General features: G+C 33.1%; 1 protein-coding gene across 2 annotated transcripts; it reads right to left on the reverse strand.

Annotated features, from left to right (window-relative positions):
* Positions 1-4,358: 4,358 nt before the first annotated feature.
* Positions 4,359-11,466, reverse strand: LOC103491976 (nonsense-mediated mRNA decay factor SMG7). 2 transcript variants are annotated; one of them, XM_017045404.2, is made up of 8 exons: positions 11,399-11,466; positions 9,952-10,066; positions 9,118-9,702; positions 8,854-8,976; positions 8,077-8,300; positions 6,027-7,972; positions 5,797-5,926; positions 4,359-4,952 (listed from the first exon to the last, which is right to left on the reverse strand). In XM_017045404.2, exons 2-6 carry the CDS (start codon positions 10,012-10,014, stop codon positions 6,049-6,051), a joined length of 2,919 nt encoding a protein of 972 aa, XP_016900893.2. In that variant the 5' UTR covers positions 10,015-10,066; positions 11,399-11,466; the 3' UTR covers positions 4,359-4,952; positions 5,797-5,926; positions 6,027-6,048. The 2 variants fall into 2 exon arrangements, with proteins under 2 accessions (XP_016900893.2, XP_050936848.1); XM_051080891.1 differs by having other exon boundaries at positions 9,952-10,078; positions 11,399-11,455.
* Between the last annotated feature and the right edge of the window lie 1,926 nt (positions 11,467-13,392).

The following is a 13,392-nucleotide window of genomic DNA, read 5'->3' on the forward strand; positions in this document are numbered from 1 at the left end:
AGCATGGTTTTTATTTGGAAAATTAATTGGAAGTTTGACAAAACTAGTACGGTTTATCTGAAAACATAAACTAAGTAAGTAAGAACATAAAATAAAATACTAAAAACATAAACTAAAAAAACCTAAAACAAAGTAACTCACCTCGTTTGAATTTAGGGAAGCAAGAATCGAGAAAATTTAAAAGATTTTGAAAGGGTTCTCGCGTAATTCAGAAGATTTTGACAGTAGCATGAAAAGTTTTGAGGGTTTAGCGCGTTTTGTGAGAATATCAAATGGTTGGTATTCTAAGGGTTATTTTCTATATCACTATCCCGGTGACGTACTCGATCGAGAGAGACCAAAAAATTTCATTGAAATAGTTTTTAAACTACGGGAAGAATCTCGGGGTCAATCTCAACCGAGATTGATAGAGAAAAACAAAATTATGAATTTTAAAAAATTGTACTACTTTTTAAATATAAAATCAAAATAGGTGCTAATTTTATCAATTTCTCTAATTAATTCTCTTGATTAATATATAATTTGAACAATTCAAATTATTTCAATATTTAATCCTTCTTTAGTCTCGTTATGAGCTAGCAGAGCCTAATGGACCTAAAATCATAAGCTCTAATGATACAAGATTAATTTATTAAAATATTTAATTCAATTAATCAACATTAATTCACTATGGGGCACTTCATTGAAGACTCATAGTTCCACTTTTATAAATAGTAGAGTATTTACATGGTCACTAACTTATGTCATTTTTTGTAAGTCAATTGTTCACATATTGTTCATAACTATAGCTAGGTCAAAATTTCATTCTACTCTTGTAGGTACTTCTTGCTTCTTGAGTACCACTATCCTACCATAAACAAAGTTCTTCTCGAGTCATTGTTTAAGCCTCAGAATCAGCACTTAAGGGAACAACGTATATACTTTCCCTTAAGTGAATTTAGGGATGAGTGAATGAGTGAATTTCTTCTTTTAATAATGTTATGTTTCCAACTGCTCACTTGGCATATCTCACAAGATGTTAAGCATGTTGAGCCAGCAACTAGAATCACTCTCACCCATACAAAATAAATAACAATTCTCAAAAGCAGAAGTTCATAACTCACTCAAGATTCAAATTTGTTTACAAGATTATCATTTGAAATATTTCTCTCTACAGTTAATGGTATTATAATATAATGAGAGATTACATATTTCACGATCTGGTCTCATACAATCTAATTACACAGGATGCTCCTACTCACATGTTTTCACATGAACGATTTGGGTCAAATTCTTTGTAATACTTACAACTTTTATAACATTTGCAAAGTGGATCGTATCCATAGTATTACAAGGATAAGGCATCCAACCTTATCCATATATTATAAACCTTTAAGATTATCATTTGAACGTGATCCATTTATAAGTCGACCACACATATTGTTAAAGTTACATGTACTAACTTTGGAACTTAGTTTATTGGATTTTAATTATACGATATAAGTAGCACTTGTTTATGAACTAAATAAAACTTTATTTATATAGATAATTTCCCAAATTATAGACTACAAGATTTTGGACGTAAACCTCAACACATTTATATCATACCATTATACAATCTGCTAATTTGTCGGGCCTTTACACCCTATCTATTCTTGGGCTAAAAGAACCAACAATTTTACGCTTCTTGGGACTTATTTTAAGTTGAGCCTCTCCAAATCTTATGTCAAATCTTATGGCTTTGCATTTGTGTAATCCTGATCGGATTCGATTGATAGATCAATCGTAATGGATTAAAATCACAAATGTAACTCAATAACTTTTGATCACGTTTACTGATAATTATAAACCTATTATATTTAATATCGTAGTTATTATTATTGTTATAGTTTGACCTCGATGATAACATATATCGTAGTGACAACAGAAAACGTTATAGATTCACAATCCTCACATTATAAAAGCAACATGCTCTATAACGATAATGGTGACGGCAAAGATAGTGAGCCCCACATAATTTTCAAACACAAATAGATCGGGTGTCCCTAATTCCTCAACCAGATTGATTTTTTTTTCTTATAGATTTTGGAGTAAATTTCACAATTAACTACGGTTATTGAACCCGAGTAAACAACAGCAAACATAATCAAATGGTATTCACTCTCTAATTTATCGTTCAAGGATCAAGGTTAACCTAGAATAAATGTGGCCTCAGTTGATTCCATCAGTACTTCACAAGGCAGTTTTTTTACCCAATTTTGACTTCACATAAACAAAAAGGACATCTAGTCTTTTTTTAAATATAGTACGACAATATTATCCAAAGAACATATTTAATATCCAACTCATATTTTGTTATCATTTTCGGGTTTTAATAATTAAATATTTAAAACTTTGAAGTCGGTAATTCCACTATGTCCCATAAACTCAATTCATTTTCATAAAAGCTAAAATGAGCATAACACATTATAGATCAAATAATATTGTAAAATTATAAAATGTGTGTATGAAATAACTAATAATTGTTTAGAGTCGACCAAATATTTAGTTGGTAACTAAAATTGTTTTTATTTCTAAACATATTTATTACTTTTTACAAACTCAAATTGAGCTTCGAAATCTATTGTCATTTATTTAAAGATTAAGTGCAACTTTTTTTTCTTTAAAGCTACTTGTCTCGAAGTATTATTATATTCGTATCACTAGCCAAACGCATCTTTAATACATGGGAGATGGTAGGTGATAATATATCGTAATTAAGTAACAAATATGAATTAACCTATCTAATTATTTTTAATTAATTGTTAATATTATTATATTACTTAAAACTTAATAATTTAAACTAAAACAATTTTCATTCTTCCTTTTAGTTAACGTTTTAGTGTAGAAAAATCAATAAATTTGTATCTTAATTTTAATAATTAAATTTATTTATTTTCTTAGCTTCAATTCTTACTAATAAAACTTGTAAAAAATAAACCCGATATCTAATTTTTAGAGTACATATCCAAATACATATACTTAAGCATAATATCTCTGAACCTATAAGTCGAAAGTATAAATCAAAATGTGATTATCTAAATTGGTCAAAGAGTAAAGAAAAATCAATAAGTATAGGCTTTGTAGCATTATGATCACAACATTCTTAAATCTCACTTTTTCAAAATAACCATAAGTCACCGTCATCAAAAGCCTTGGCTACTTTGCCATCTTCCCTAAAATGAAAAAGTTGATCACACAATGGTCTATTACCACAATCAACTATTAACTTTTTCTTTTCACATATTCGTTGATCAACTGACATGGGTGTTTATCAAATTGAGGTATAGTCACTGTGTTGTACTTATCAGTTGAGTCAAAATCGCTTAGCAATCCCACATAAACTCAATACTCCAAGTTTTTTTATCTCTATCATTGTTCTCAACTCTAAACTCTATGACACACCCATCTATACACTTCCTTTATCATTCTTTACATTGAATGCATACATCTTATAACCTTCCAAATTTATAAACTTACCAAGCGTTTGAGTTCGACTTTACATAATGTCAATTCCTCTACAATAAATATTGATAACCATTTATAACATCGTTGATTCTTTTAACTTAAATGGGATTATGGAGTCCTAAAAATACGTACTTGATTGGATAAAAAATTCCAAGCTTATACAATTAACATTCATATGCTAACTTTAGCTAGGTTAAATATCATCACTTATACCAACACTATACATACAGTCAAACAATATACAGTCAGATAGACATATCAACAGATCTAATATGTACAAGACAACCTTGAAGTCCAATGAATCATTCAGAACCAAGGAAGGTGGTATGTAAGAATCAATTTAAAATCATCAAAAGGAGAATTTCACATTTGTATCGTTTTAATTTTAGTTTGAGTTTCCACGGTATAGGGTTGTCATTATCGATAATATATTACAAAGTGATTTAAAATCAAGAGACAAAATGATTTAACTTGACATTTCAACATCTCTAAAGAAAATGCCCCATCTTGAAAAAAGAACATTGATCTCCTAACGCATGTACCTATTCTCCATTTAAAATGAATTCTAGATAAACAAAAGTTAAAACCTAAATTGAGACATTTGAAAAAGTCAAAACGTAACACCTTGGTTACATGCAAAAAAACTAAACAGATCGAATTTCACAATAGTATTCATTTATCTAAGAAAAAAGATGTAAATAGACAGACATTATTGGCACTTTGCCAACCATGGCTTCATATGTGGCTCTGAGCTTAGATTAAGATTAGATCGTTGTTTTAGCAAAAAAGGCAGCATTTGAATATCTTCCTACACAAGCTCAGGCAGAAGCATACGTGATAAACAGAATTCTCAAATCTCATACACAATGATAGAAAAAAGAGAGAAACCAGAATAGTACATTAGTAACCAGCAAATACGTCTGATGCATTTAACAAATTATTTTCGACTCGACATCGACAACAATTTAAAACTAGGAAAGTTCCTAAAGATTCCAGCTCAGTCATAACAAAATAGTGCATGATAACTAACCCCCTCTTTCACAACTGAAAGTAAAGGGGTTGATTTCATATTCAAAGAGTGTAGTCATCCAAACCAAACATATGAAGATTTTGAAACCCACACCATCATCCAGCAGTTCAGGTAATGTAGTTCATTCTTACCCGCATAGAATACGCCAAAAAGTCTTCAGAGACAGAACTTGCCAAGCAGCACAATAATATCATCACCTGCCTTCGGATGATAGTAAAAGCAATTTCGACAGCTAGACTCGACAGTTAAGTAGATTACTGAGTACACCATCTTATCTCACCAATCAATTCCTTCAGATAAAACCCCGATGAACTTAAGAAGACCTTCTAACCACCAAAACCAACCTGACGAGGCAATTTACTTCCATACCAACAGCTCATCGAACAACGTTCCCAATTTTCTCTTCCTCCTTTTACTGAAGAGCTCGGCCATTTTGCTACAAAAAAGACAACATAGAATGTGTAGAACAAAATCATCTTACACCTAACCGCCCATGTTTATGCATACACACAAAATCAGAAAAGAAACATAAACGGTCAAAATAAATAACTTACAGGAATGTACCAGTCCTGTGCCACCCCCATTACCCAATTTAATTTAAGGAACCAAGCTTTCATTGAAAGAAAATACAAGGACATGCTAAAAAAATTAATAAATTAAAAAAAGAAAAACAAAAAACAAAAGCCCCATACAAAAAAAAGAAACCCCGATCCAACAAAATCTTGTTTACATAAAGACCTAGAAATTGAAGCCCACAAAGAGGAATTAAACCGCAGCTCCCAAATCTAATCACCCAACCTTCCATCTCTCAAAAAATTCCATTATTTCTCTCGAGCCAAAAAAAGCAGCCGGTATAAATAATATTTGCAAATGTTTTTTCAATTAGCATTCTCCACCCCATACTGGAAAAGATGCAAGTTATGATACCTCAGACACCGACACATACAAAATTCATCTAAGCCTGAAAAAGATTACTCTAAAGGTGCACGAGCTCTTATCAAGTTCCTAACTTATCATCGGAAGACGGTACTTTTCAAGGTAGTAATAAAGTAGATAACTAGTGTTATTATTTTTTTTTTTAGTTCTTTCCTTCGAACTAGTAAAAACTAATGAGGAGAGAGAGACACAAGAATGCAGAACCAACTAGCCTAAGCAGAACTATAACATACATGTTGAACCAGAAAGTGATCATGGAGATTTCTTTACTGAAACGAAGGAAGTTAGAAAGCAATCCAAAGCGTGTAGCAACTACAAAATGAAAGATATGGGAAGAGAAGTACCTGTATGGTTGCAAGTGCCTGCTCAAATCCAAGGCCAGAAATGCTCCAATAAATTCTTCAAGAAGCAGCAAAGGTGGAGTTCAATTTGGCACCAGGATGTGGTACAATCACCATTATCACTCCCAAGGACCTCAAGAATCAAGGAAATAAGTTAAGACAAGACTGTGATCTTTTCCATAAACTTGTCAATATCACCACAGTTAAGCAATCAGTGTAGATAACTGACATACCATCTATACTCTCATACTGACATCACATGAAGTAACGACCTGTCCATATAGACTGCCCTGGATATTGCTCAGGCAGCGAACTAAAGTGTTGGTTACCACCATTCACAAGCTGTTGATGAGGCTGCAAATGTTGTTCATTGTGTTGTCTTAGCTGCTCAAGCACCTGAAAATCAGGCCAGCCTTTCTGTTTTCCTATTGGAGACTGCACATTTGGAACTTGTTTTCCAGGAAAAGGGAAGTTGATTGTTGCACTCAACATATTACTAACACCAATTTGCTGAGCAGTCATATGAGAGGTGAGATGCACAGCATTAGCAGAGTCTTTTGTAGAAGAGGGCAGCTGATATCCATCCAACCAGCTATAATCATCCATCATCTGATTCTCACTTCTAAACTCCGAACCAGGAAGGGATTCATTAGCATGCTTAGTTGGAACATGGTTGAATCCAGGAGGAGGTCCAAGATGCCTAACTGGTCGACCAACTGGGTTTTTCCTCAACCCTGTTTGAAGGCTAGAAAATGCACCTGTAGTCATTGGGTCAATGATGCCTCCAAAGGAGGCAGGCACATCATTCCTAGATTGTACAAGAGCTCCTATGGGCTTTTTGTCACTGTAAAAAACATCATTATTAACAGCTTGCTTGATAGGCATCATGTGAGCTGCAGGATTGAACATGGTTACATCATTCTGAAGATCAGTTTTCATCCCATTCCCATTCTCCAATAACCTCAAACTTTGCAAGCTGTCAACAAGACAAGCTTCTTGTTCAAGTGGCCATTTGGATGCAGTCGGCTGAATTGTTTGCCAATGGAGGGTGTTAATATTGGCAGCAGTCACAGGTGCTTGAGAACTCGACTCAAAACCATTTGATTGGTAAACATCATCGGAAGAGGTCATCACACCACCATAGGATCTCAGATCACCTCCAGACGAATTTCTTCCAAGTAGCAAACCCTCATAACCTGACCGGTATGAATCAGCAAGTTCAATTCGCTTCTCAGCAACTAAAGGCTTGAAGACAATTACTTCATCCTCCTCTTCCCCTTCCAAAACTAGCTGTGAACTTGGCTTACCGACAGCCAAATTGTTTGTTTTCTCCACTTGAGTTTCTTGAATTGCACTGCCTGAACTAGGAATCATGCTAGAAGACGATGGAACGAAAAAATCATTTGGCACTTGAGGTTCAACACCGGTACAAAACATTTTCATCTTTGAATTGTAGTATATTGGTTCCTGATCAATCTTGACTACACTTGCTAAAGCCTTCCCCGCAGCCAGAATCCTTTTAATGCGAGCAACCTTCTCTTTGTTGCCATCACTTCCAGAATGCTTCCTTGAAAAATCCAATACCGTCTGTGCAGGAAGAAGTGGCAAGAATCCCCTTAATTCGAGATCCTCCCACAATGCAAGCCGATTTTCAGTTTCGCCCTCTTCGTATTTACTGAGGTTAAAAAAGCATGTCTCATCCTCATCATCATCTAAAGACACAGAACCACTCGACAAAAGCTTATTGAAGAAGGAGATGCAAAGGTTCCAAAATTTTGATCTAGCAGTTGCCTGTTTATCATCCACTTCACCGTTTGCTGCAATTTCTGGACAACATGCCAACCATTCAACAAAAACTAGAAGGCCAGGCAGAAAAAAACTTGACAAAGGATCACGCAACTGGGAACATCTATCTAGAATAGAGCCCATCAACTCAAAGACTGCAAGATGTGCATTCTGGATCAACACAGCCCGTTGTACAATTTCTGAATACGTCTGTCCTTCAGTTTCTTTATTCACATTGTGGACCGTGAATATAAGAATTGCAACAATTCTAACTATGATGAGACTGTTCTCAGCAGTATCAGTTCCAAAAAGCAGTTCCTCTTCAGGTCCACAAGCCAAAAGTTCGGAGAAATTACTGATAACCAATGAGAGAACCTCTGTAAAGGTCTCTAGGCTGGAGGAGAAGAAAAATAAGATTCATATATATGCTGAGCCAAAAGAAAAAAGGAAGAAAATGCGAGGAAGAGAGGGAGACAAGTAAATAGTCAAAGTAATTACCTTGTGCGTGTGAAAAGAATTCCATTTAGACGAACAAATCTAATGCAAAAGGATTTAAAAAGATCTTGTGGAGATACCGCACTCTCCTTTGGGGGTTCAGTGCTAGAATCTTTGGTTGCAAGCTTTACTTCTCCCTTCCGTCCTTTTCCACTAAATCGAATAGGTGATTCCTTCTTCGGAGGAGTTTTAGCTGTCCCTGACAGCTGGGAATGGCTATGACGGTTCTGCAAAAGAAATAGGCAACCAATAGCTCTGTTAGTTCAGCATCAACATTGAACTAAATGTCCAGGACCAGTAATAAGATAACTCGGCTCATCTACACTGTTGTCTGCATCAATGTTAATGTAAATAGTTTTTTATATTAAAAAAAGTACAAACAAATAAACAACAATTGGTTTTTCATTGGAAACATAGGTATTTCCCAATATGATGAAAGTACATTACAAAGAGAGGGTCCAATCCAATGGAATAGCACCTCAAACTACCAATGAAGTCAATAGAGTAAATTCCAAGGCAAATACAAAAAGCTGGAAACATGGTACCAAGACATGTTGGTTGCAAAAGTTCAGAAGCAGAAAGATCAAGGAATTAAACAACACACATAATCATAACAGGTTACTAGTTCAACTTGAACACTCGGCCTTGAGTTTCAAATAGTGCAATATGGTATCTGGCAGCACAGCATTTTAAAAATTATATCTATTCCATGAGCAAGAGAAAGACAAGAAGACAAAACAAAAGATAGACTGCAGTAGGTGTCGTAATAATGGCAAATACCTTCTCAAACGCAACAATCAAATTATCTCTGGCAGTAGAAAATGGGGAATCGACAGCCAAACTACGGAAATATCGATAAACAGCAACCAACTCATCTCCTGAGTATGAAGCTAATATAGCAAGCTGAAAGATGGAAACACCTCAGACATAAGTGAGAAATTCAAAATGAAGGTGAGAATCATATATTATTTAATGGCAAAAGAAAAAAAATAATAATAAAGAAATCAAAATAAAGGATTAATATCCAAAGTATTCGATAAAGACCTGATGATGAGGATTGCCACTTGATGGCCAAAGTGATGCTGCTTGCAGATAGTAACTTGAAGCTGCAGTATACTCCCGATTTTTTGAATCGACATCCCCGTATGACCCTTTGTAGCGAGCAAGATCACCCAAGTATATCAAACAACGATGACAAGAAATGAGACCTTTCTTCATGTCGGCAGACTTCTTTCCATCTTTATCTGTAGCCATACGGTTGTCTGCATCCTCCGAGAAAAAACCCAAAGGGAGCCCATACTTTGCTCTGATTTTCAATATTAAATCATGGTAAAATCCAGTAGCTTCAGAAAGAAATGTTTTGAACTGCAATCTTATTTTTGAAATTCTGTCAGGCCTTGTAGGCACGCCTTGAGCATTGTTAGAACCAGCAGTCAAATGTCCCCTAAGCTCCTCAATTCGCTTGTAATGCAACTGCCACAGAGCATATTCAATATTGTGCTGTTCAGAGAAAGCATAATCCTCGAGGATTATTGCTTCATAATTTTCACGTATTTGTTGCCATGCATTGGGATCTGATGGAATTCGAGCCTGAGCTGACCTTCTACGTCGATTTTCCAACTCAATATTCTGAAAAGAGATAAAACTAAAACTATTGAAAAATTTAAAAACACACATAACACATTTTCTATAAGAGATCCATAGCATCCAGATATCTTAAAGACATAAAACTCATCTGATTCTGGTCTCCACTCTAATAAAAGTGTGTTTTACTGCTTATAATGGTTAAATCATTATCGATGTTTTATACCAACAAAATTACATATAAGCAAAAAGAACAGTTGTGAAAAAAGAACAAAGGGAAGAAAACAAAACTACCTTCTCATAAAGGCGTTGAGCACGCTCCCACGATGAAGAGGCGGAAGCAGACATTTTAGCCATCTGTATATTTATCTTCCATCAATTATATTCAGATTCTTCATGCCACATACATCTGCAGGATATTCTTAACCCATCACCATATTGAACAACAGAAGATAGTGAAAATCAAACAATAGTCACTCACTATAAACAAAATATATACTTAAAACTAACTCTTGAAAAAAGATCTTAAAACTAATATTATTATCCATCCTTAGCTATTACATATTTGCACAAAGAATTCAAAAAGGACCACTTTCAAAGTGAACTCAATGAATGCATTTATGATCAAGTAAAAAAAATTGGAAATATACAAGAGATAAATCGGAATATGATGAAGTCAAAAAATTGCAAAGAAAGATCCCAAATACAATTGCATATCAGATGAAAGCAAATAGAGAAGTGACCAAATCAATCGTTTATGCATTAAAAATTATATGAAGATAAGGAGGCTAGCAATCAACACAAGTAAACTATTTAGAATTCTGTCACCTCAAATCACATTTAGCAACTTCGAGGGAATTTCCCAATGATCAGAATACAAATGCTAACTCAGAATCAGACATATGATATATGTTTTCCTTTATACATTGCTAAGGGGGAAGATGACATGTTCTCTGCTTTTCAGCCTAGAATATTTTAAGATCGACGGTGGGAGAAAACCCTCAAGATGCATACCCGCATCAACGTAATTAACCTAAATATGGCCACTCGGCCTGTATCTACAATTCCTGTATAAATTTCCAAAATCCATCAAATCATTCCTACTCAAATAGAAATTCGCGGTTCAACATGTAATCATCACTACACTTGAAAATTCATTCATATTTAAGAACCACCTAGTAAGAATCTTGAAAGTATGTTCCTAAGAGACCCAAGTAATATTCAAAACACAAAATATTAAATCCAATCAAATGCACAAAATAGACAGTTTAATCGAAAATAAGATCAAAACCCATCCAAAATAAAATTCGTCTAAACCCTAAGAGACCCAAATATTATCCAATTCCCATTCACCAGAACGAGAAAAAATCACCAACAGATAATCGTGTACACCAAAAAGAAATTCAAAACCCCCAAAGAAACCCAATTAACAATACGTAAAATCACACCGTGGTTGACCTACAAAATTCCAGCTTGACTTAATTCCAAGACTCCAGAAGAAGAAAAAGAAGAAAACTCAGAAAATAATCATCAAATCCTATCTAGAAAACATCGACAAAACAATTATAAAAAAAGGGTGGGTCAAACAAAACAAAGCGAGTAGAGGAACAAATGGGAAAAAGAGAAGAAACCCAGATCTAGAAACCCAGAAAGAATTTAGAATGAATCAGCTGGAAAAACCCAAGAAAAGAAAAGAAACGGAAATCAAGAAAAACAGCAATGAGAAGAAATAGAAAAGTACCTGAGGAGAGCGATCGAATGGAGGATCAAACTGGGATTGAAGAAAGAAGGGAGGAGGAGGAGGAGGAAGAAGAAGAAGAAGAAGAAGAAGAAGAAGAAGAGGGTTGGGATTTACGATTTAGGGTTGAGAAGACGAGGAGAAAAAGGGATGGGTTTGAAGAGGATGAGATTGGGTTTCGTTTGGTTTTGATTTAGGAGAGATTTTACCAATTTTCTTTCCCCCTTCTTCCTTTTTCTCTCTCTCTCTCTCCTCTCTCTCTGTTTTCGTTTCTTTTCTTTTTCAATGAGTTTTCGTCCTTTTCTTTGTTTCCTTATTCCAATTCGACCAAATTAAACGACGCCGTTTGCTACCAATCTTTTTTCTTTTTCCACTTTTTGAAAAATAAATAAAATAAAACAAATAAACAAACAAACATAATTTTAGTTCTTCTTCTTTCCATAACTCCATCGTGGTTTCAACTCATAAAAACGAAAAATTTTGTTTATTAAAAAAAATATACATTACATACATATGTGTGTGTGTGTATACATCACGTGGAATGCACGTGCTGCTTTTTGAGTTTATTGGAATGTTTTATAAATAAGTGAGGGAGGGAGAGAAGGCTTTGAATCTTATCCAAATTCAATGTTGTAAGTTTAAATAAATGCATGACGGTCTATTTAAATTCCTTTTTTTTTTTTTTCTCTCTCTTATATCTTCAAATCAATTCAATTCAATTAAATTAATCTATTTTTTGGGTTTTTTCTTAAAGAAAAAATATATTATTTGAACTTTTTGAACAATGAATTTACATCTCTTCACTAATTCACTGTATTTATAACAATTTTGTTGTCATACGCAAGTTCAAAATATTGATAAATTCGAAAAATATATTATTAAAAATTAGTTTTTAGAAATAATCTTATTTAAAAGATGTTTTTTTTTCTGTTAAATTTATTGTTGGTATACTTTCCTTTTCCTAAAAGAAAAGGTATAATTTCCTGATTCTACACTATTGAGAAATATCTGTTAAATTCAAAATTGTCAGATTTTTGTTACAATATTGCAACAATATATGTTTTATCTCTTTTTTTAGTGAGAATAATATCTTCTTCTCTTTGGTGTAGAGGATTATAAATATACATATGTATAATTCTAAATTCTTTTAAGTAATAATATATCAGTATTATTTGAATTATTATAGATAATAATATAGAAAGTAACTATAGAAAAATCAATTCAATAAAAAATATATATATATATATATATAATTGTTTGTTGAAAAATCAATTCAAAATTGTCCTACTCGGCAAATATTTCTGTGTGTTTTTTTATAAATGGCATGGTGGCTTATTGGATGGTATTCAAAATTTGGTATGAATAAAAAAGATTCAAATGGTAGGAGCTTTTGAGTTTTAATTTCTTTGGAGAAAAAAAAAGTCAATTTGTTTCAAAATCAATCTCATTCTCAAAATAGCAAAAAAAAAAAAAAAAAAAAGAGAGAGAGAGAGAGAGAGAGAAAATAAATTATTTATATCGAATTCTCTATTATACATTTAAATTGAAAATAGTTTTTTTTTTTTTCATTCATCACAATTTCTCATTGATCTTTTTTGAATTTTTTGATTGAATATTTCATTTACAAACTTTAGATTTTCTTCAACACATTCTCAAAGAACAATTTGCAAATAACTTTCGTTTTGCAATTAATTTTGTTTTTTTAACTAACATACAAATCTTATAGATTTCAATCTTCCTTTATTTGTTTATTAATTTGTTTACGAACTTAATAATCATTCCAATTTTCCATTTTATTAATTTGTCATTAAATTTGTTTTGTAAACTTAACAACCTTTTTTTTTTTCTAGATTTCTTTATGTGTCATCAAATCTTTTTTCCAAACTTAATAAATTTGTAGATGATTTTTCTTTGCGTCATTTTACAAACTTAACAACCTTAGATTTCAATCTTTTTTTTCAACATCAAATTTGTTGTAAATTCAACAACCTCGTGAA

The sequence above is a fragment of the Cucumis melo genome, chromosome 2, assembly GCF_025177605.1.
Source record: "Cucumis melo cultivar AY chromosome 2, USDA_Cmelo_AY_1.0, whole genome shotgun sequence".
Classification (NCBI taxonomy): domain Eukaryota; kingdom Viridiplantae; phylum Streptophyta; class Magnoliopsida; order Cucurbitales; family Cucurbitaceae; genus Cucumis; species Cucumis melo.

Coding starts and splice junctions, on each gene's coding strand:
- LOC103491976 (XM_017045404.2), bottom strand. CDS start 10,014: ATGGCTAAAATGTCTGCTTCCGCCTCTTCATCGTGGGAGCGTGCTCAA. Junction 8,977..9,117: donor GTGGCAATCCTCATCATCAG/GTCTTTATCGAA, acceptor TCCATCTTTCAG/CTTGCTATATTAGCTTCATA. Junction 7,973..8,076: donor ATTCTTTTCACACGCACAAG/GTAATTACTTTG, acceptor CTTCTCCTCCAG/CCTAGAGACCTTTACAGAGG.